General features: G+C 45.6%; 1 protein-coding gene across 3 annotated transcripts; it reads left to right on the forward strand.

The window, feature by feature from the left end:
* Positions 1-1,459: 1,459 nt before the first annotated feature.
* Positions 1,460-22,874, forward strand: LOC146185288 (uncharacterized). 3 transcript variants are annotated; one of them, XM_084606236.1, is made up of 6 exons: positions 1,460-1,588; positions 2,106-2,276; positions 6,895-7,010; positions 13,003-13,064; positions 21,438-21,553; positions 22,530-22,874. In XM_084606236.1, exons 2-6 carry the CDS (start codon positions 2,198-2,200, stop codon positions 22,538-22,540), a joined length of 384 nt encoding a protein of 127 aa, XP_084462362.1. In that variant the 5' UTR covers positions 1,460-1,588; positions 2,106-2,197; the 3' UTR covers positions 22,541-22,874. The 3 variants fall into 3 exon arrangements, with proteins under 3 accessions (XP_084462362.1, XP_084462363.1, XP_084462364.1); XM_084606237.1 differs by lacking the exon at positions 22,530-22,874 and adding an exon at positions 21,877-22,522; XM_084606238.1 differs by lacking the exon at positions 2,106-2,276 and having other exon boundaries at positions 1,485-1,588.
* Positions 22,875-24,262: the final 1,388 nt, after the last annotated feature.

The following is a 24,262-nucleotide window of genomic DNA, read 5'->3' on the forward strand; positions in this document are numbered from 1 at the left end:
TTCCAGCGCAGATTGTAGCTATCGCATTGGAAGTGATCAAAACAACCTACTTTACGAACAGAAATGAGCGGAAAGCAAGTATTTTAATATTTCCCTAGTCGCCGCACCTATAGCGGGCTTCTATGAAATCTCTGACAAAACCGGATATCACGTCACAACACCCATCGCGGTCGGTTGCACCTGTTCATTTTTCCTTTCCCCCGTGGCACTCACAAAACGCAAAGACGGACGTGTTTTTTTTTTTATTTTGCTGCTCGTGTTCCTGCGCACAATTTATCGTTCCCTCCCTGCGCGTACGTACGCGTCCCCCTTGACTTCCCTCGTCTGCAACATTCCACACTTCGCAGCATTGTGCACGGTGCGACGCGGGGGAACAGACACTGCGTGTAGCCAGTCAACCGAGGTGCGGAGGCGGCGGCGGCGGGATCGCGGGGCCATGACGTTGCTGAGGGAAGTTGTGACGTCACACCCGCCGGCTAACAGTCGGGAGCGCGCTGCCTTTGACCCGGCGGCCGCTCAGAAAACGTCAAAAATACAGCCATCCGCTCACAACTAACCCGAAAGATGTGTCTGTACGAGTGAAATCGTGTCTTAAGAATGCAATTGTGATGCTTTCTCAATATTATTGGATATTTGTTCAATATACCTTTAAGATCCCCAGGTGGTCGAAATTACTCGTAGCCCTCCACTACGACTCCCCTCTATCTCTTTCCACTTTCACTCCCACCTTCCTTCCCTAAAGGCGCGGTTCAGGTGTCCACAGTGCAAGTGTGACAGATACTGCGCCTTACCCTTCCTGTGAAACAATTATCTATCGCATGCGGCGGCTGAGGCGACGGAAGGAAGGGGGGTGGCTGATGCCTTTTTTGCTTCGCCACATACGATACGAACATCCGATTTCTTCAGATCAAATCAGGCAAGTACTTCAAATTTGGTTTTATAAAATACTGCCGACAAAACGCCGCTTAATCATAATAATAATTGGTTTGCAGGAAGGGAAAGGCGCGGTATCTGTCACACTTGCTCTGTGGACACCTGAACCGCGCCGTAAGGGAAGGGATGAAGGTGGGAGTGGAAGTGGAAAGAGAGAAAGGGGAGCCATAGTGGAGGGCTACGGAGTAATTTCGACCACCTGGGGATCTTTAACGTGCGCTGACATCGCACAGCACACGGACGCCACTTCGTTTCGCCTCCGCCGTTTCTGTGAGAAATTTGGGCTTCAAGGATTCAGCGCAATAGGGCTTTAGTTGGGAGAAGCAATCTGTCGCATCTCTAGAGTTGTTGCATACAAAACCGAAACCGAAACAGAGCTGAGTCATGTTTAATTTTGGGGTTGAATTAAATCAGTATTTTTATTTTTTGAGTTTTCTGAATACTTTATGTTTTCGATACGTATATGGTTGATCAATTTTTGTCCGTCCCAAGATTGAAAATAGAATTTGAGTGGTCGTAGCCGTAGCCGCAGGGCTAGGGCTACAGGGCTAGCAAGAAAACAAGAAAACGAAGGGCAGTCGTTGAAAGGGGCTGTGAGACTTGCGAGCTGCTAGGCGGTCAGAGCTAGATATGACAGTTCTGCATCTAAAGACAGGTGATTTTCTTCGGAATTCAGATTTCGTCACCTTAGGTTTTTCATTTGCAGTGCAGTATTCAGACACAGAGCGAAAGATGGGCATGTTGCTACTGTTCGTTTTCAATGGAGAAAAGCTTAAAAACGGATGCTCGATCGTCGTGTGTGCCAAGTGTCGATCGACCTTTTTCGCGGTTTCCTTCCTTCCAAATGAAATGTTCCTCTGCTGCTACCATGCATGATGCTTTCCGTACGCAGCGCTACAACACGGAGGAGGGACACGTCTGTGTAATCAAATAGTTGCACGCTCCTGCATTCTTTTGTTCAGGTTTTGTAGCATACCTTGCTTCTGTGGCGTTTTGCCCTGTAATAACTGTTCTCTTATTACCTTGCTCCGTTTGCATGCCTTTGTGTTTAACCTGTCCCCCCTTTCTTTTTGATGTTTTTTCAATCGTATGAAGCCTAATCAACTAGCCCAAGTCCTAATGTTTCATCTATGAGGTTCGCATTTTCAAGAAATTCTCCCGATGTGCTGCAGTTATCTGACCACAAGTATCAAGGGCTGACACAGACAGCTAGAGGCAGTGTCTACACAGGGCAGAAGCTCATTTTTACTTTGCACTTGTGGACATGGATGAACTGAAGCTCCACCCCCTCTCTCTTGAGCCCAAGCCCCAACCGAAAACTGTGGCTCAGGTAAACACGCCAGGTTAGTGCACTCTTCACACAGAATTATTACTTGAACATACCTGCGTTTGTAAAACAGGCCTGCAAGAGACAAAGGGCAACATTTTTTAAATGTTTTCAACTTCCACTATTGAGTCTTCAACTTTCAACTTCCACTATTGAGTATTTTTTCCTTTTTAAACATATTGTTAGACTGTTATACAGAAGCACTGTTAGATTGTTATGAAAGCTTTCGTGAAAAACAAGTCTTTTGCTGTAAATCAGACATTTCAAGCTTTAGAACTCTGGTGATGTTTTGTGAGGTGCATTTTCAAATGGCCTGGAGAAAATCTAATGCAGTTACTTCCAGTTGCAACTTTCTCTTCCCTGCTCCATTGCATTCGTTTTGTTGATATCTCTCACTCGACAAATTTACTAGTGCTTCGGCACCACTGATTCAGGGGTACATACAGGCCCTTGAAATTGCTTGGTATTTTTTGATTCTGAACCATCTTGTTCCATAATGGAAGCCATAATTTATAGCAAAAGTATTTCATATAGCCCATGAATAATAAAACATGTCTTATTTCCTGGATCATCGATTTCTGCCTGTCGGCTAAACATTTTGCTTCAAAGTTTCATAAATGTGGGCATATGTTAGATGGCTGACCATGTCAAAGTCACTGGGGCTTTGGACCATTCTAATTCACACATTAGCGCATCAGACGACGCGCGAGCACATTGTAAGGCAGTAGTGGAAACACATGTCTAAAATGGGCTTGTTGCCCATAGTGATAAGTGCTTCAGGGTTCCCTCACTTCAGTAGCGGAAACACATGCGTCAAAAATGGGCTTATTGCCCATAGCGATAAGTGCTTCGGGGTTCCCTTTCAAAAACATTTTGATTGTACTTGATAAAACACAAATGCAGTTGAAGACTGACGACCGAACAGCTACAAACACAGCCACAGCTTGCATATCCATGAGCGAACTTGATCTTACTCCGGCGGCGGTGGCATGTGGCGGCGAAAGTTCGTACTAGTGCTGACAGCCTGCTCCCTTTGTTCTCTCCTTTTCCCAGGCACAGAAAGTACAGAAGGCTACAAATACGTAGTTGAGTGCAATGCAAACTTGCGGCAAATGCTTTCAGCTTGTTTGCGGTAAACGAGTCTGTTAAAAAAAATGAGGAAGTGAAATAACAAAAACACAAGTGTGCTGCAGGCTAGATTAGTACTGGACCGTAATAGGGAGTCAGAGGTGCTCAGTGCTGCAGAGTGATTGACTGAGTAACAGCAAGACACTGGAGAACATTTTTCATTCCGCTCATTCCGCTTCGTCCCTTCAGTCAGTGTTATGCACCTTTGTCTGCCATGAATCTGTGCCACGCTTGCCCAATATTTTTTTTACTACTCTGAGACTGTGGGGCTGTTGCAGGAATAAAAACAGCAGCTGCAATGTTTTGAAAAAGGTACTAAGGTAAATAGGTTTTTTTTTTGTGTGTGTGTGCGTGAGCGTTAATTTCTGCAGAGCTGTGAAAAACTGAAATCATTGCCTTTGCTGGCCTCTGGTCACGCATCTGTTGAAAAATGGTTCAGTGTAAAAATGCAATAAAAGTGCACTTCAGGGTTTAGTCTTGGACAACAACCAGCTTACTCCGGCAAGTTGACCATTATAGCACACACTTTCCTTGCAGGATTGTCTATTTCTGCCTTCAATGTGATGCACGCGACGGTCTTGCGGTGGTGCAGCATAATCAGTAATGTTGGAGCACAAATAAATTGCTAGAATAAGTCACACCAACACAACGATTGCAGTAACAAAGGGGCTGGAGCATTGGAATCGCAACCACTGTGTAAACAATTTTCCCATTCTCGCAGCGTTAACTTTGGAGATGCACCTCGCCCTTAGAGGGATAACTGTATGAGGGAGTTTCTCTAATGTAAATGGCATTTTACATTGGCATCATTATGTGTTCTTGCGGAAAATTGCTGTCCAAAAGCAGCTGTTACTCTGGTGGATCTGACTCTTGAAGGAGACATGGGCCAATGGCCAATCTCGAAAATGGGCCTTCCATGGTTATGTGGTCCAGGCGGGCTTGATGCTGTCATGATTGGTGTGGAGAAGCTCATACTTTCATTTTTTCACCTTCAATGCTTGCAGAAAGCCTGAGAACTTAAGAGACCATATGCTCAAAATACTGTACTCGTGTGTACTCCACAATAACATAGTGTATCAGTTGTAAACTGTGGTTCATGCTTAATTCAGTTTATCAGAAGCAGACTATATATCGCACTGAACATTTCCATTATATTTTGAGGGGTGAAATAGGGGGATTAATATGTTTTCCCCGCTTAGTCGCGGCTGACAATTCAAACCACCGACCCCAGCTAGTGATTGCGTGTGCTACTAAACGCACGCCGACCAATGCAAGCCGTGCTCTTGGGAACAAAGAAACAGCATGTGCTGACAACAAACAGACATTTATTACTGCACTAATGACAATGCCAGCTAGCAATAAAACACTAATGAATCTAGGTCGCCCGACTTACCAGCAGGGCTATGGGCGAATGTTTGCCCGTGCTAGGGCACGGGATTATCTCCGAGGCCGGACAGGGTGAGCATGTGGGAAAAGTCACGCAAGGCTTTGCTTCACCGGCGACTGCAGAGTGTCGAGTTCCCGATGCTGAAGACACTTGCCTTTCCCCGCGTGCGCAGGGTCAAGGCCTTCCTTGGCGCTCGTGCTGCCGCAATGTTGGCGTCATCTCTCGATAGTAGCGTTAACTATCCACACTGACATCATCTCTAGGTAGCTAAGGCAACTACCACAGGGAAAGCTGGCTTTAAAGGGGACGATGGGAGATCATCTCCCACAATTTCAGCAAACTTTTATACAGGCAGCACTTGTTAGGCAGAATCTCTTTGATTTACGAGGGTGGTACAAGGTATTCAATGCACCGAAATTGCATACAGGCTATGAGGGATGCTGTAATGGGGCTCCAGAATAGCTCTTGACTAAGTAACCGGATGCCAGAGCCAGTTGGCCGTTGTGGTATAGGTTTTGTGGAGGCTGAAATTCTCGAATGGTGACCCCTTCTTTCCATGGCACAGAGGTCTACCAAAGCACTGCAGTGATTTTTAAAGTTGATATTTTTAGGGGCTGTCATAGGCTTGGTATGAGGGGATGTGCAGCGTGTCTGTCTTTCCTTGTGCTGCCGTGGATGGCTTCAACTGTCATTGAGTCGATACTCTGTCAAGTAAGCATAGAACTCTTTAGGTTTTGAAGGCTCTTGAAGGACAGCAGCGTGCATTCCCAGATGTAGAGCGCACAGTAGCGCGCCAGGGAATGAAACTGGAGCAGTGTATGGGAATTATGAACTTCAGGTTATGAAACTTATCTTGCAAAAGAAGAAAAAAGAAGGGCATTGGCTTCGAAATGCTACACCAGGCACAGTGTTGTTGCTTGCCAGCAGTATATATAGAACAACCAATGTACCAGATTCTTGGAAAGTTCATGAATGCTACAAAGCATTATTCACTTGGGAAGTGAATAATACTGATGTAACGAATATGCATTTCGTTATTAGCATTTTCACTATTAGTCTGATTGGTTGCATACCTGCAAAAATTGTTGGTGGCGACGGTGGTGCCTCAAAACGTTGGTGCCAAATGATGGAATCTCATGTAATTGGTAGAGTTTGCTGAGTAGCAGCATCACAGCTCATTGATTTCTTGTTCGACAGCTATTGAGAATTAAGGCTCTTGTCTCAATAGCCTTTGAAAATGCCTGTCTGACAGGGTTATAAGTGAGGGGAAAGATGGTTCTTCAAAGTGCATTTTTGAATAAGGTAGGAGGAGCGAAGATGCAGTCTGCTCACTAACATTTTGACTGTTGTACTTGTTTTTACATAGGACTTCCAGAGCAAACAGGTCCGCTTCATAAATATAGTGGTCTGCAGACTTCAGATTCCCTCTCTTCCCTTGTTCAAGCTTTCGCCATGTAGCAGTGCTGTTAGAAACTTGGACCGGCTCTGTCAATATGCAGCCATTATTTTCTGGGGCTTGTAGCGTGCTTTCTATGTTCCTGTCATTGATAGCATGAACGATGGTGAAATTTATCTAAATCTTTATATTCCGCATCAGGTTTTGTTGAACTGTTTAAGATGATTTCTTGAATTCGGGAGAAACAGCATATGGAGGCCTTTATGTGTCTCCATCGAAACATAACTGCATTGGTTGGATTTGAATGTGGGTGTTAATGATGGGATGTCAGTGCAGGTTAAAGAAGCCTATGTGGCCGAAATTATTCCGGAGCCTTCTACTGGGGGGTAGCAGCTCTTTCTCTCCCTCCTTTCCTTACGGGGCAGTGAGATGTCCACTGAGAAGAGTGGCAGATATGGTGCCTTTTCTTTCCTCTATACCAGTATGCAGTTTTAGTAACAAACATAGAAACTGTGGCAGTTTCATGCACAAAGCTTTGTTTTGTAATCGTTACAGTGTGAAAGCAATCAATAATAAACGTGGAAACCAACATTTTGTGTTATATCAATAGAGCTATCGCTCGACATTCAGTTCAGCAGCATTGAAGCCCTGTAGTTTTTGTACCTGTGTATTCTTGCTGCAGTTTCTGTGTGTGCCACACTAAGAGAGTTCTATGCATTGCAGCAAGGATTTCACAGGAGTTGGGGTTTCACGAGCTCGAGCAGCGCCTGGAGCAAGGAAGCCTCTATTCTAATGACTTGGAGTCAACAAGGACCACTGGTTGCCAACCTAGTAGCAAGGTTGGTTATGTTTTAAACACTTGCTGAATGGAGGCAAGAACAATCTACTATGGTTAAAGGGCAACTTGGGGATTTTTCTGAACGTTAAGATATCCTAATGAAACATTTACCATAGATTTTCCTCTGAGGCAGTGCTATAGAATTTATTTCTGTGCAGATCGATTTTAATCCTTTTTATTTATTTAATTACTCAGGTTACCCCTAAAGGCCCTCTTTGGAGGGCCTTTAGGGTCTGGGAGGGTCTATTACTTTACTTTGGAAAATATCTGTTGACAGCACCGTGTTAACTTCACAAACATAGATTGCTCATTATTGCCTGCTTCTTGCATGAACACAAACATTAAGTTTTGTATTGTGTCACCTTGGGGATATCATGAACTGAGGCATCTTTTGACTGAAGATAAAGTGCACGGGAAGACACACACAAGAGAAGAAGACACAGTTTCTGCATGTTTTCATACTCGAAGAGCACAACGCTGTAGGACATAAGGCACTGCAAAAGAAGGTTTGCTTCAATTTCGAGATTCGTGGACCTGTTGTAGTGTACAGACTCATGAAATGAGAAAAGTGTTGTTTTACTGATCTGTTTTGCAAATGGTGTATCAAACCAATGCGCTCGTTACAAATATAAACCGAATCTCCCTTGCAAGATTTGCTGTGCTCTGACCACACAAAAGCTCTAGCCGACACTTACTACGCACCAAACTCTTATTATGCATGCAGCGAGCATGGTGGCGTAAAGCAATGCCACCTCACGACTGCACTCCCTCTCCCAGGCCATTTGTGCCTGCCTGGTCACTTTTGACTACGGTACTTTTATTTTAGCAGTTAATGTCGTGATTGCACCTACAGGTGCATTCTTTACACTTTTGTCATCCACCAGCATGACTTTCTGCACCCTTTGCTGGTGCATTCGCTGGTTTTTGGTACTGTTTGTTTCATGACAGCTGCAAGCAGTTTCTAGCAATATGGCCTGGCCCATCTGCTGCCATGCTTTGCTTAGGGGGGTACGTTAAAATGGCGCAAGTCACGAACTCAGCAGGCCCTGCTTTGATTCCTGCGTCGTCTGTTAAGTGCCATGTGAACTTGAGGACCATTGTCCTCTGCCTCGGAATAAAAAGTCATCCGGTGACCGTGTCACAGTGCCGGGGTTTCGATGCTGTCCTCTACGATGCTGATGCATAACCATCCCTAAAAAACGAGATCTCAATATTTGCATCCATCTCCACTAAAACCGCGTTACCACTGGTGCACTGTGAGGTTTCATGCACGGTAATTTTCCCGACCATCGGGAATCTGCACTGCCATGCAACACTGAATTGCCGCCTAGCTCCTCACTCCTTTTCGCTTGCCACCTCGGCACATCATCTAGCATACCGTTGATCTGTATCCATCCCCCCCGACGCTGGGCCACTCTAATGTTGCAGGGAATGACCTCACGCCAACTTCCTCGTAACCCTTCTGGGCCTTGTGTGTCAATGGACGGCAGGCACCCTATTCAGCTTCAGGAACACTCCATCTCGCCTGCTAGGAGCGCTGTGGACATATCTAGGAGTTAAGCGCGACCCCGAGAGGCTTTCCTCTTCTACAACCTCAACTTACTCGCGCAGAGGGCTGCATTATGGCGTGCAGCCCAAACCTACTCCCTTTTCACTCAACACATTCGTCCTATATCAGTAACTGTCCTGGTCGGCCCATGTGCACTCACTGCGATGGCTACCCAGACACTCTCCATATCTCGTGGCACTGTCCACACAGTGCTTCAGTCTGGCAATCTACTCTAACGTTTCAAACCATACGCTATACTGTGCTAGAAAAGTGGCTGAGTCATTCCTTGGCCTCTTCGGATGTCATTTAAGCACTGGTGTGCGTGTAATCAGCTGGGTTTCATCAACATACCTTGTCTGTCTAATGAACTCTATTCTACTGCCCTGGACTAGGGGCATTGATAATCAATGTTTTTCACTACCACTGCCTCCTTGGTAAAGGAGCATGTATTCAGTGGCTTGTGGGTTGAGAATTGCCTTGGTGCTACAGTACAGTCCACTTATAAAGATATTGAGAAAACCAGAAAATCTAATCGTTATAACCAATTCTCGATATATCTGGACCGGCAAAAAAAATAAAAGGAAATAAAAAAAAGCACTCACCCACATATTTTCCCATGCATGCAGACTTGCCTACTTACCAGCGACGAGTAAATTGGGTTGAACAATGCTAATCAACATAAGGAGCACTAAACACTTCTTCATCATCAGCCTGACTATACCCACTGCAGGGCGAAGGCCTCTCCCATATTTCTCCACTTAACCCAGCTCTGCGCTAGTTGCATCCACCTGACCTCTGCGAACCTCTTAATCTCATCCGCCCACCTAACTTTCTGCCGCCCCCTGCTACGCTTTCCTTCCCTTGGATTCCAGTTTGTTACCCTCAGCGACCATCGGTTATCCTCTCTTCGCACTACATGTCCTGCCCATGTCCATTTCTTCTTCTTAATTTCCACTAGAATGTCGGTAACTTGAGTTATTTCTCTGACCCACTGTGCACGCTTCCTATCTCTTAGCACTAAACTTTTAACTAAACACTTTATTACAGGCTATATTATTAGCCATAAAATAACTCAAACATACTTTAAGAAGTCGGAAATTCACGCTCACTTGAGCAGCAGCTGAAGCTTGACAATCGCTGTGAGTATCGCTTCTAGTAGCACGTACGCCGGCAGCAGTCCTTGTTCCGTGCACGAAACCGATTAGCGACTGGATGAACTGCGGGACATCCCCAGCCTTGATGATCGTTAAAGTCGTTCAATGCAAATGCCCGCATTTTTTCACGAGGCTTCCAACCTTGAAACCCTGCCAGAAATCCCTATGAATCTGCTCTTCCATCTCTAGAGCTGTCGCGCATTCTATGTGGGCGGCGCCATCTTGCACGGACGCACAATCTGCAATGACGCTGACTATACGGCCGCACCCTTTGCTCGGCAACAGACAGCGATTGCGATGATGATAGTGCTCATTCCCTAATCACGAGCAATGGTGCTCGCGGGTTTCTAGTTTTCACGTCATTCTCTTCTCAGTATTTTATTTTTATAAAACAAGCAGACAAATTTTTGCGGTAAACATCTACCGGGCGGCGATAAAACTATCGTCGTATCCGATAGTTTTATCGTATCCGTCGTATCCCACGAGGTAACATCGCCGCACGCACCATGCCTAGAATCGCGAGGCAATTTTTTTTTAGCACAGTTTCTTTAAATGGTTTTTTTGTCAGGCTTCCAGAAGATGTAAGCAAAGAAATTTTGTAGCTGAAAAAAAATGGCATGAAGAGATTATAAGAGACGAATGGAAGGTATTTTAGTTGTTTTTTTTATTAAGCTACAATACATATCCTGTAAGTAAACATTTAATTACCAGACAGCATCTTCAGGACCATGTCGTCACCAAAACCGACTGTAAAGGGGTTTTATATATAAAACTGTCGGCGGCACGTAGCAAAACTTGTCTCGAAATTTGTTGGCATCACCCATTTGTTGTACAGACTGATTTCAGTCTACAGCTTTGCTTTATTTTCATTGCATTATCTACTGCTAGCAAAAGAATAAGTGTTTCCGTGGTCCATCTAGTGCCTGTTTTGTTTCCTCACCAGAAGCATGATAAGCATACTGTTGCCGCGAGTACGAATACCTGCGGAGATGCTCGCTTGACGGAATCACAAAGGGCTAAGTCTTGTCGTTTCAAATAGTGCAGGCTGCCCCCGACAAAGCTATCTGCTTCTCTGTTAGGGCGGTGCTTCGGTGCATCTAAGATTTAGGACAGCAGGGATTGAGCTGTCGCTGGCATCTGCAGCGGGGTCTAATGACAAGATACGACTATGAGACTTAAAACAGCAGGCAGCTGTCGCTGGCCTGTGCAGCGGCAACTCGATGGCGAGACTTAGGACAGCGGAGAGCTGTCGCTGGTGTTTTTGCCGACGGCTCGTATGAGCGCTTCGGGAGGAGGTCAGGGTCAACTCAAAACTCTTGCTTTCAAACGCTCCTGGACAAGGTTGCCCTGGCCTCGTTTTCTTGTTCTATTTATAGCCCCTTCAGCACTGGGGGCGTTGGAGGGGTACTTCCCGCAAAGCGAGAAACGCTGCTTTCTTGCGTAACCTTTCTGTTACTTCCGTTTCCCTTTTGACTGTCTTCGCCCCCCACCCCCCCTGTCGGGATGAGCAGCAAGCACGTTTATTTTCTTCAACAATTCCCAGGTGGCGTGCGCCGCGTTACACCGCGCAGAAACAGTAGCACAAGTTAGGAGCGCCTGTTAGTTCTAGAAGCACCCTGTTTGGTGCCATCTCATGTGAAGCTATTGTATGTTTACAAAATTTGTAGGGCAGATCATACTGGTATGCTGCTTGAACAGAAATGTTTAACCTCCTAAACTTCTTGTTCTGCATTTATTTCTGGGAAGCTGACAAGCTAGCCTTAACCTTTGCGTTGGTTATCAAACACTGCCCTCTCAACTTGCCTCCTTCCATAGAGCATACTTTAGAAGAAATCAGATGCCCGGTTCTGGTACTATCTTTATGCTCAGCTAAACCTCCGTTATGCAGCCAGCTTTCTGTTTGGCCTAGCTGAGCTTTAAAAGGACTCTGGAGGAAAATACTAAACTGAGAAACACTGATAGGTTATTCCCCATTTATGCTACCATTGTTTTTACTGCATGCAACTGCAGCAGTATTAGTGAGAGAATCGCATTCAAAGCGGCCGCGAAAAATGAACTGCGCTGGTGTCATTTCTGTGCTGCTGTTGCAGTTCGGCCATTCAGAGGAGCCACTTCTCCGCTTCCAAAGAACAGCAGCGTGGATTGAAACCGAAGCTACTTTGCTGGTCACATGAACAATGGAATCTGCTGTCATACTATCATGTGGTCGCAGCCTCTGCCGCATTGCCATGCCTTATCCTCCACCGAAAAGCAAATGCTGTGCGGTGTCTCTGTTGCGTCACTTGCATTTGCATCTGATTGTTTTTGTTGCCACTGTAGGAAGAAGGAAAAGAAAATGCATGGGCCTGTTACTGGCTCTGTAGCTGAGCCACCTCTGCTGCCTCGTGCAGACAACCGTATTCTGCCACCGCTTCGGTGGAGGGTGCAATGACGGCCTACAACAGGTACAAATCCGGTGGTAGTCTAGCCCCTGCCACAATTATGCCACGGTGACCTACCTGACCCAGCCCCATAGGGCCAGGAGCAGCATGCATGTTCTGTAAAAGCAGGTTGCGTGGGTGTGAAAGAAACTATGTTGTTCAGTCGGAAACTGATGAACCAATTGCTGATTTGACATTTTGCACATGTACATTCGGTAACAGTGGTGTGAGTATGTGGCCTTTGGCTGGTAGTGGGCTATTGTGAAGTGTGCTTGGAAACTTTCAGCGGTTTCAAGGACACTCAAGCAGCAGTCACACTTAATGCATTTTTTTAAGCACTTTGTTTGAGTGAAAAAAAATTGGACGTGCGTTTGCTCATCAAACGGCGTGCTGTGCTATCATCGATTTTGCGTGTTTGTTCACTAACTGCACATAAGTACGATCACATACAACCCTTGTGATTAATTTTGGCATCGTCAGCACCATATCGGCATTTGTGAATGGCTTGCTGTGTTTTCTAAGACAATACAAATCATGGTATGCTCTCTGCAACTATAGTCGACTGCCTTCAGGCTCTACCTGTCAGCGAGGAGCACATGCTGAATTTTGATAAATATGCATCGGCTGATTTAACATTTTTCTCATGCTAAATTCTGCCTTTTGTGCTGGCCGCGCAAGTACTGCATGCTAATGACCTGTTCTGGTACATTCTTCTTTAATAAGCCAAACAAGTTGCTGTCTTATAAGTATTGCTTTCGGTGAAAATAAAGTATATGTTGTTGCGTGATGCTAATCAACTGTCAGTTTAGCCTGACTTGCCTTTTCCCTTCATTATTGCCGTAACCTTTGTCTATTTGCTTTACATTTCAGAATGAAATGCAGATAATGAAGATAGTGCGGAAAGTGAAGAGACAGCTGCCTCACATGTCGGAGTGAGTTCTTTTTATTTCGCCCCATCCGAAATTAAAACTTTTCGCAAAGCGCTGTAGAGTTGTCGTGTGCACTCTGCATTCTCCTCCTTCATTCTCTCTGTTCTTGTGCCACCAATTCCAATGTGGGATGAAAATTACAAACAACTTATTGATAATTGAAATGTTTATTTGTTTGCAAGGCTGCCAGTCTCTTGTTGAGACCATAGCGGGTGGGCATTACATTCATAATATTAAACAAAAGATGATGAAAAGAGTCAGAGCAGCTCTACAGAAATACAGTTGAACCTGGATATAACGAAATTGACAAAAGTTCGTAATTTTGTTACATGCAGGCTTTGTATGAAGGCTCGTACGAATGATGCAGAAACGAAACCGAAAGGCTTCAGATATCAGTGAAGGTGAACTCACTCTTCAGGCATTTATTTTACAGTAAAAAACTAAAAAAAAAAAACTGCCCTGACTTCTTGCCAGGAGGCAGCAAGCATTTCAACTGACTGATAAATATTGATCTTCAGCTCCCGTTCCAGACGGATGTTCAAAAAAAGCTTCTGTATCAGTCGGCGCCGGTAACAGCATTTAAAACTATTGATTATTCCTTTGTCTAGTGGCTGTATTAGTGATGTGCAATTAGCCGGAAAGTAGTGCAGTTCGATGTGAGACAGCTGCAGGCCTTCAACATGGTGCGCAGTGCAATTATCCAGAAGTAGGCAAACTTGACGGCTTTACCGCTTGACATCCTGGTTGAAGTCTTTCAGCCATTCAGAAAATATTGCCCGAGTCATCCACGCTTTAGTGTTCGCCGTGTATTTCACAGGCATACGCTTCGTTCCCTTAAAGCACCTGGGACGGGCACTTTTTCCCACAACTAGCGGGACTCGCTTGTCAGTGCCGTCGAGGTTGGTGCACAGTAGAACTGTTACGCGGAGTTTGCTCTGCTTTCCACCGCGGCAGTCATCTCCTTTAAGTGCTAGCATGCGGCCCGGAAGCATCTGATAAAAGAGAGCCGTCTCGTCGGCATTATAGATTTCAGCCGCTTTGAAGCGACTCAGTATTCCAGGAAGCATGTCAGCCACCCACGAAGCAGCAGCAACGCTGTCTGGAGAGGCAGATTCACCGCAGATGACTTTCTCGATGACATTGTGTCGGCTCTTGAAACCTTGTAGCCACCCGTTGCTTGCTTTGAAGTCATCATGGCCCAAGATGCACGCAAAATCCTTCGCCTTCTGTTGTAATATTGCTCCGCTTATGGGCACATTCCTGGCTCGCGTGCCCAAAAACCATGTGAACACTGCCTTGTCCACATCATATGTTGACAGTTTCAATCTTTTCTTAGCCTTTGTTCTTGACTCCACAGTACTTCTAATCTTCTCCTCCGCACTCAAAACTGTTGACAGGGTGCTTGCTGGGATGTTGAAATGAGCGGTGACATCCTTCTTCTTCTCGCTCGTGGAGACCGTATTTAAAATGGCACGTTTGTCTTCAAATGACAAAACTTTTCGTTTTCTGGCTGTTGAACTCATCGCAACGAACTGATGCCGCAGATACAAGCGGAGCCGCACGAATACAGGCAGAAAGGCTGGCCTAGCACTTCTGAAACATGCCGCGCGAACCAACATCGTAAATCTGCAGACACACGAGACGTGCACGAGACGCAGAACAACAGACAAGATGGCGAATGCACCACGTGCGCAAAAATTGCATGTGCTACGCGCATATACAGTACCTACAAAGAAATCAACTGCAGCCACTAATGCCACCTGGTGTTGCACTACACTACCAACGCCTGAGGAGGCTGCTGCGTTAGCCACGGAGCGGCACTAGAAAGCCAATTTTGCGTGATTTCTGCGATTACAGGCGTTCAGGATTGGTTGAGGTGTGAAGACTCGGTATCAGCGGCTGTGCTTAAAGGGTCGTGACGAGGTGAGAAGGGACGAGAGCAGTCATCGTAGATAGAGGAGGGTGGAAGGCAGGACTTCTGTGGCTGGAACCAATGATTTCGGCAATGACGGGCGATATGGCCGACGCAGGAGCAAGCAAAACAAATAGGTCAGTTATCGGATGTGCGCCATTCATCTGAATTACATTGACGCGGGGCAACGTAGGCAGGTCGGGCCAGAATAAAAGTTGCAAACGTCGGGGTTATAAGCGGGGTCATAAGGAGGTCGACCAGGATAAACTGCGTGAACGTCGGCAACAGGGGGCGGGCTGACGGCAGCAATGGAGTTAAGTCCCAAGGTGGCGAGCTCTTGGCGAACAGCGGCCTGAATTAGGGGAACGTCCAGGTGGTGGCCGTCGGCCAATGGGGCGGCAAGGTAGCGGGAGCGATGGCCTCGAGTTCACGGCGGACGATACGGGTCACATTTTCAGTCGACGCTGGCTGGTGTTGGGGCGGCAGGTCCTGACACAAAGAAGTTAGGGCAGTATTTGGAAGGCGGACAAATGAGTGCGCTATGCGACGACTTTTGTCTTCTTCAAAACGGCGGCATTCTTTGATGATTGCATCAATTGTGTTGCAGTCTTTGTACACAAGCAGATTGAATGCATCGTCTGCGATGTCCTTCATGACATGACCAACTTTGGCGGACTCGGACATGTTGTGATCTAATTTGTGGCAAAGGGCGAGGACGTCCTGGATGTAGGCCACGTATGATTCGGTAGCTGTCTGGGGCTGGGTCTCTCGAGCATTCGCTGTGCGGTAAGCTCTCGACCAAGGGGCTTTCCAAAGAGTTTGCGGAGTCTCTCTTTGCAAGTATCCCAACTGGTTAGCTGGTCTTCATGAGTCTCGTACCAGGCTAGTGCAGTGCCCTCGAGGTAAAAAACAACATTCGCTTGCATGAGGTTGGGGTCCCAGTGATTATAGGTGCTCACACACACACGTTCATACTTTCGTATCCACTCATCCACGTCCGTAGTGCCCGTACCAGTAAAACTGCCAGGATCGCGCGGGTGGGTTAGAATGACTGATGGCAAGGCCCCTGTTGGTGTTGGGGCGATATCTTGAGTCATTGTTGGGCACGAAAGCAGGCGGCCGCTGCGGAGTTCCGTCGTGCGGAGGCTGACGCCGGGATCAGCGGCCGCACCTCCACCAAGATGTTATGTGGAAACTCAGTGTATTTACAGTATATTTACAACAGCCTCAACTGGCATAGCAGAGAGCAGCAACACTGAACCAGTCCTACTTCTTCGTCTTCACCTTGTCCCTTCCGCGAGGCAAGAGAAGGAAACACTTTGTCGTCGTCATCGCGTAACAATATTATTTTAAACATGGGTTTGGAATTTTGTTGGGACTACCGTGAAAACCCTAATATAATATAAGGTGCAATTTAGGGTAGTAAAATGAAAAAAAAAAATGTTTTCACCCGCGTATACACGAGTGAGGCAAATTTTTTGAAAGCATGTATTTTCACAGCATTTCGCGCTCTTCATTCCATAGTCAGTCGTCATCTGTCGAACTTTCTTCGAAAGTCCTTTGCCAGACATATCCTTCCATAAGAAGTCTTGTTCCGTCCCGTCGAGTGCATTGGAGATGCTGCATTTCTTTAAAGAGCGGGAAACAAGCTTTTCAGGAATGCTGGCTCAAGCATCCATGATCCAGCCGCAAACGATTGCTGGAGAGACCCGTTTCAGTCGCCCGGAAGCAGTTACTTCAGGGTCTCCCGACCTTATGCACTCCTGGTAACACTGCTTGACAGCATCCTTAAGGGAGGACACTGGTCTTAAAGCCATTTTCTTTAATTTTTGAACTAAAGTGATGAAACTTGGCACACGTGTGCAGTTCCTGGTGCTGATTCCAAAAATACAATTAGTTTTTCTCTGAACCAATTAGGCGTTGAGATAATTAAGAACAATGGTGCACTTGCTGTGAAAACAATAGGAAGAAAACCACTTCACAAAAACTTCTTATTAGCATATAGCTATATACTAGAATGAATAAGGAACACAATGTTGCAAGCAGATTTTTGATTTAATGATTATTTTTCATTTTATTGCGCATTGAAGTTTAGTAGTCGTAACATGGAAACACAGTGGTCACAAAAAGTGCCATTTTAAAAAATTTTAAAGCAATAATTAAGAAATCTGCTTGCAACATTGTGTGCTTCACATTTTGGCTTAATGCTGAAACAAAAATCATTGCTGTATCTGCAATGGGTGTTGAGATATCGCATTCACCAACTTGACAGGAGACCAAAATTCACATCTTGAGAAAATGAGAAAAACAAACTGAAGTCATTTTTAATCACTAAAAGTAAAAAATATGTACATGTCAACTACCAGACATTGTTAATATGCCCCAGGGGCATAGTCATTTTGATCACTACCACCTTTGTGGCGCTTTTTCAGAGCACGCTGCAAATTTTCTGCCGATGCACGCTTGCTTGTAGATGCAACGGACCGAAGCTTGTCTTTTTCTACCATACGCCGCACACTTCTCTGGCCAGGATTCAAACACAGCTCGTTCAAAATTCCTACCGAGGTCCTTTGGTACCCTATATTAAACTTCAAGACTGCTTCTGCAACTGCGGCCTCAACACTGAAGAGGGATGCGTGCCTTTCTTTTGGTGCCAGTGCCCATATGAGAGAGTGCAGGCTCTCATTATTATTTTGGGTTTTTCCCCTTGCACATCGCTCAAGGAGCTTCTTGTCAGAGAGGCGCTCATAAATTGGTCGCAATGCCTTGCATACATGACAACGTTCAGTTCATCGTACAGCTTCCGGACTGACTCCGCGCATTCAACGGTCACTTTCTCGGCTGCACGCGTCGCGGCAGGCGTCAGCTTTTCTTTTACGTAGCTCTGCCACGTTTTCGTGTGCAGTCCACGATGGGAAATATTCATCGTGGCAAAGATGTCGTTGAATGCAGTCCGCCGGTTGCCGGTACTTTGCATCGCGCGCGCAGCCAGAATGTTCACAGCGAAAGGATTTACACTTTGCTTTCCGTCCACACGCGGCGAACTCCACGCCGATGCCTTGTCGCCGCAGTTGACACATGTCAAGAAAAGCTTGACAGCGAGGCCGTATTCGCGATCACCTCGGTCGATTTTAACACTCCCTCCACACGTTTTACACTTTGCACCGTCAAGGAGGCTGTTGATCGACTCGATGCAAATCACGGCGAAGCTCGTCTCATCAAGCGGGCAGATCGCGGCATCGCTGGCGGCAAAGTCTGTCTTACGTTTCGTTGCTGGCGTTGAATCCAACTCCCGCAGTTTGGCGTCGGCTTTTCTCTTTTCACTTGCCAGATCGGAAGGCGTCAGAAGCATTGTATCATGACGAACGTGGCTGACAACGTCTGAAGTGTGCTCGCTTGACGGGCCCGCTAGGCCTAGCTGATCCGTAGGTTCGTCGACACGGTCACTGGACGCAGGAATCTGCTCGTTTTCGGCGTCTCGCAACACCAAAGCACCTTTCTTAGCATTGCCGATCGACGACTTTTTCCTTTTTTTGCCGTATTTATCATCATCATCATCATCATCATCATCATCATCATCATCAGCAGCAGCCTGATTATACCCACTGCAGGGCGAAGGCCTCTCCCATATTTCTCCACTTAACCCGGTTCTGTGCTAGCTGCATCCACTTGACCCCTGCGAACTTCTTAATCTCATCCGCCCACCTAACTTTCTGCCTCCCCCTGCTACGCTTTCCTTCCCTTGGAATCCAGTTTGTTACCCTCAGCGACCATCGGTTATCCTCTCTTCGCACTACATGTCCTGCCCATGTCCATTTCTTCTTCTTAATTTCCACTAGAATGTCGGTAACTTGAGTTATTTCTCTGACCCACTCTGCACGCTTTCTATCTCTTAATGTTACCCCTACCATTTTTCGTTCCATAGCCCTCTGGGTTGTCCTCAACTTAACTTATTTATTTCGCATCGTATTTATGACGCATCGCAAACTTTCTCGTTGGCGTAGACATCGCTGCGAGATCTCCGAGGCGTTCGAGGCTGACAGCACTAGGCAAGATGGCGTCTAAGGGCACGGCTCCGACTGCCCTGATGCGCGCAGCAGACGACGCGAGACGCGAACGGCCAATCACAGGGTCCCTTTTTGTCACATGCACCGAAGCAACGAATAGGAACGTGTGCTGTGGCTTTTTTCTTTTCTTTGTTTTTATCGAACCAATGAGCGAAACGACGCGCAAGAGCGCGAAATTTGAAGGCGAAAAGCCACTCTTTCGAAAGAGACCAAGATCGCCGTGAGCGCGGCCGTGGAACGGAAGCTATACTTTTTTGAAAATGCGCTATTTTAGTGAAAACATCAGCTTGAAATGAGCCAGCCGACTTGTTATAAATTGATATTACGCCTCAAATATTGACACGAGAGGTGAGAAACTTGGTGGAATCGGAGAATAATAGTTGTAGATTCTAATACTTCAGTTTTCTAAAAATTGATTTTTGGGCGATTTTTCCGCCTTCAAGACCTGTGTCCCCCCTTAAATGGTTTGTTAATACAAACATCTAGCGGCTGTAATTGGGGGACGTCTTCTCTCCCGGAATGATGATGAGTTCGGTGCGCGATTCGCGCAGTAGCCTCTTTACTGAGTTGGCCAGGTGGCAGCGGAAGGCATCTAACACAAGCAGGGATCTGAACTCCAGCAGTGCTCCAGGTCGCCGGCACCACACAGACTTGACCCAGTCAAGTAGCAAAGTCTCGTCCGTCCAACCTTTGTCCTGGCACTAGACGACAACATTTTTTGAGAGTTTCTCACCTTTGGGCAGCGTCTTCCGTATAAACACAACATAGGGCGGAAGCTTGCGCCCATCCTCAGTGCAGGCCAGCATTACGGTAACCCGCATATTCTCATTTCCTGTCGATTGGACACAAACCTACTTGCAGCCTCTTTCGTTCACTGTGAGCACCCACAGCATGTCAAGGTACATGGGAGTCAGGTCAGCATTCCCGATTTGGCCCAGCTGGAAATCGTGACCCTTCCGCAGCGATATTACATGTCGCTGGAACGCCACAAGCTGTTCCTCGTAGCTTGCAGGGAGTCGCGCCACCACTAGGGGACGCAGCTTCCAAAAGGAGTATTAATGATGATAGCGCCGAGCAATAAAGGCTGAATCACATGTACGCGAAAACTCACGCGAACGTGACGGTGGCACGCGTCCCGCGAACAGAAATGCATGTGTTGCTTGGCTTGTCACTCGGATCTGCCGAAATAGAAAATTTCGCTTGTTCGCCCTGAAGTAAGCGTACGTCGCTGTCGCTCATTTCACTCGCTTTCTTTATTTTGCTGTGTTGCATTGTGATTGTGCACTACCGCATACATTTTTCGCTTTGTACAGACAATGGGGAATAGCAAAGGATTCAAAGAACGTCTAATCGCAACTGAAACAAAAAAACAAGGGGTCACGTGACTTCTCGTACTGTGCAAGTTAACTCATATTCGATACGATTTGTTGTAAATACATTTTACTTTGCCATGTTGTCGCAAAATAACTTTGATTCTTGCAATCGTTATGACTGTTGCATTTGGCAATAGTTTTGCGGTGTACCAAGCCACTATGCCAGCCACACAACCTACCCAGAGCGTCGTCGCCGTTTCTCTCGGTTTGCGTCTCTCGGTTCGCGCTGTCTCGGGCATGCGTCTTCCCCAGTGGGCGATGGAGCGAACCATGACCGCTTTCGCCGCGCTGGCGTCGTTGACTTTTTCGCTCGTATGTGACTGCCGCTTAACGAAACCGGAACTGTGAATGTGGACTAAAAGTTGTTTGGATCTGTATATAATACGAGGTAGAAATTTGATGCTACAGAATTTGGAAAAAAAAGTTCGTATTATATTTGGGTTTTTACGGTAGTTGCTTGCTTATTGTCCAGGCCGAGTAGATTAAAAATGGCAGCGCCGGTGATGATAAGAGGTTGGAACATATTTCTATATCGGGTATAACACTGTTATTGACAGTAAATACTGAGCAAAAGAAATAATGCGCATTTGCCTTTTTAACCCTCTCTTCTACTGATAGATGAGAGGCATCGCTTTTGTCACTGCTAAAACATTTCCAAAACCGTTGCAGATAATTGGTGAGTAAATCTGGAAGTGTAATCTGGAAGTAGAGTTGTTTGCCTTCTTTTGCTTTTTGTTTAAAGTCTGAAATAGCGTTTGCTAGCTTGGTTTTCTTATGAGCTGTTGTTCCTTTCGACCTGTCGAAGCCTTTTAACACAATGTTTTGTTTGAATGACTTCACAAGTAACCCAGGGATGTTTTATTGCAGGCCTTTTCGTTAACAGGGATGAAGTTGATACATGCTACAACTTTCTTTAGCAGCACATTGCTGCTTTGTGTAGCTTTGTAGAGTCTGTAGAGAGCAAAGATGGGGAGGTGTACCACCCATCAACAAACCTTGTATAGTTTTTTTTTTTTTCATGCAGGCAGGAGATCCGTAAGCATGTGGATGATCTACGTTGTTCACAGGGTGGGTTTTCCCACATGACTCTCAATTCCATTGTGGCTCTCGCACTCAGCCACATTAAAAATGTCACCCGAGGTGAGCGTTTCTTATTTGTTTCCTTTTCTTGCCTCACCATGAGTTTCCAAGTTTGAAAATTAAGGCAGCAAGCTTGGCCTATAGAGCTCCTTGCATTTCGTGCATTGTATGGAGGCAGGGATTAATAGGTCTTCGTTTGGAAATATTCATGAGGATGTCTATTTAAAAATGCTTGGTTCCACATATGCACGCACATGGGACATACTAATTTATGAGTCTGGGGCTGGGACACTCTTTTGGAGGATACTGAGTGCCCTTTTTAGGATGAGAGAAGATCAAGGAAACATATTATTTACATTATATTAGTTGAACTTATATTACAGGTGAAGCATAGTTTGCAGGCAGGCACATGTTAACAAGAGAAGAGAAGAACAAGAGAGATTGAGAAGCTTCCACAGGCCCTGCTTCAGGCACATGCTTTATACAACAGTGAGAGAATTGGCAGACTGCCAAATGAGAACGTCATCCTTGCTTCTTGCTTGGCACATAATGGGGATTGGCCGCTTTCTGGTGCCTCAGGGCCGTTTTTAACAGTGTGCATACGTGCATGCACTTTCTGTCTAGGCTTCCGTGCTAAAACTTTATTCTGTTTTTGTGAAGAGGAATTTGTTCTTTCACTTTGTTTTAATTTACTACTTTAGTTAATCACTATTGGGTAAACAGTGCAAGAGCAATTAACAAGTAGATAAGGTTGACAGGATGAGTGTTCTTGGCACTGTTTTTAAAAGCTTTGTCTATTCTATCATATTTTATGCTCTTTACCCGGTATGGGAATGGTTGTCAACCCACAGAACTTTTGATGGCTTACCATTTGTTTATCGTTCTCTTCTCATCTGTGTATAACCTCTGTTGATGCTGCTAGAGCTTCTACGTGTCTTTTCCTTCAAATGTCTCAAATTGCTCTTCATAATATTTTTTACCTTCGTTTTGTTAGTTTTTCATTTGTGACAGCTTTTTACACCTGCTTTCTTTCTAGCTAACAGCTGAAGGAAGACTGCTTGCAGTGAGCAACCAGATCCTTGGTATATCAATTCCAAGGGTATCTAATGAGCTCTGCAGTAAGCAAATCCTTTTTAATACCTGAGTGCAATCCTTGATGTGCTGAGGTGATAAACCTGTTGTCAGTATGCAAGCTGGCAGATATAGTATGTACCTATGGTGTCATTGTGATAATGGTGCGTTGATTTTGGACAAGTGGTGCAAATATGCCTATCGGCTGCCTTGGAAGGGTGCCTCAGCAAGTTTACATTGTTTTGCTAATGGGATTTGTGACTCTCGTTTTGCCACATGCACTTCATTTAAAATAAATTATTTTTAATTATGTGTTGATGCTTGATTTGTTTCTGCTTGTGCACTGACCTCCATGACATGGCTGGGTAGGAGGTAAAGCTAGCTGTGTACTGTGGGTAATTGGCACTGAGCTGGTAACCTTCTTGTTTGGAGAAGTGTATCTACTAAGCCTAGGCAGAGGGATTGTTTTATTAAAGGCAGGAGGGGGGGGGGGGGGGGGGCTGAGCTTTCAAATTTGAACATTTTGGGCATCAATCTTCTCATCTTTGCAACAGCCTGAGAAGCAGTCTGGCACTGTATAATTGTATGGAATGCCACCTTACCTACGAAGGGTGGGCAACTGCAATCACTCAAAGCCAAATCTTTCTGAATAATGCTGTCCAGGCAAGGCTTCCTTGCAAAATTAAAGCCTCTGTTGAGGTCCTACTGACATAGGACCTCTGTAAGCTTTAAAGGGACAAGTACAATTGGGGCTCCCCCACGGGGTTAGGGGGAGTACTTCAGGGGCAGCCCCTGCCCCAAATGCTCCCATGGTATCCTCAGGCAATATCATGGGCTAATTTTGTTAATGTCAGCCTTATATGAAGCACCTCACCAGAACCCTCAGGACTGTGGCACCCAAGTGCCTTTGTGTAGGCAGCTCTACTTAAGGCTTAAGACACTTTTACCCATAGACAGCATGCTGTATATCATTGCTTTCACAATTGCAATAGCTTCACGTGCATTTTTGATCATACCAAAGTATTTAACTTGTCTACCTTCCCACATGCCATATGCCATTGGAATAACCTTCCTAATGACGGTACTCAGTGATTTGTTAACCGACATAAATGTCTAATTTCTTAAATCTATACACTCTTAGGAAAAATAACTTGACATTTTATAGAATGCGCATAAATGTGCTTTTGTTAGCTTCAATTCATATTTGTGTTCCATTTCCATGCAACCTTATATTATGTAGCTGTCTCCTCCTTAGTGTTGTCTGCCAATACGCCCTGGTAACTATTCTGTAATGTTTCCCTTTATTCATTGCGTTTGCTCTTACATTGTTGTACTTCATTTATATCCACCCACACAATGCCCCTATGCAAAGGAGCCTGCGAAGTTACTTGAATAAATACTGTCAACTACGCTTCAAGGGACCGACATGGGCAGCATGTGGGTGCACGGATATGGAACCTCAGCGGCTTTGTGTGGATAGCTCTATTGGGCTTGGCAAAGTTTGCTGCATAGAGCCCACATTCAGGCTGCACCTGCCTTCAAGTATCTCACATGGGGGATACATGTGGGCATGCCTGTTTCCAGTCCTACCATGGCCGATGTCCGATCTATAAGGGGTTTTTGTGGACGACTTCAATTAGGCTTGAAATATTTCCCACATAGAGCCCACATTATGGTGCACTCGCCTTCAAATACTCT

Source organism: Amblyomma maculatum, chromosome 6 (assembly GCF_055883805.1).
Source record: "Amblyomma maculatum isolate TAMU_Amacu chromosome 6, ASM5588380v1, whole genome shotgun sequence".
NCBI classification, from domain to species: Eukaryota; Metazoa; Arthropoda; class Arachnida; order Ixodida; family Ixodidae; genus Amblyomma; species Amblyomma maculatum.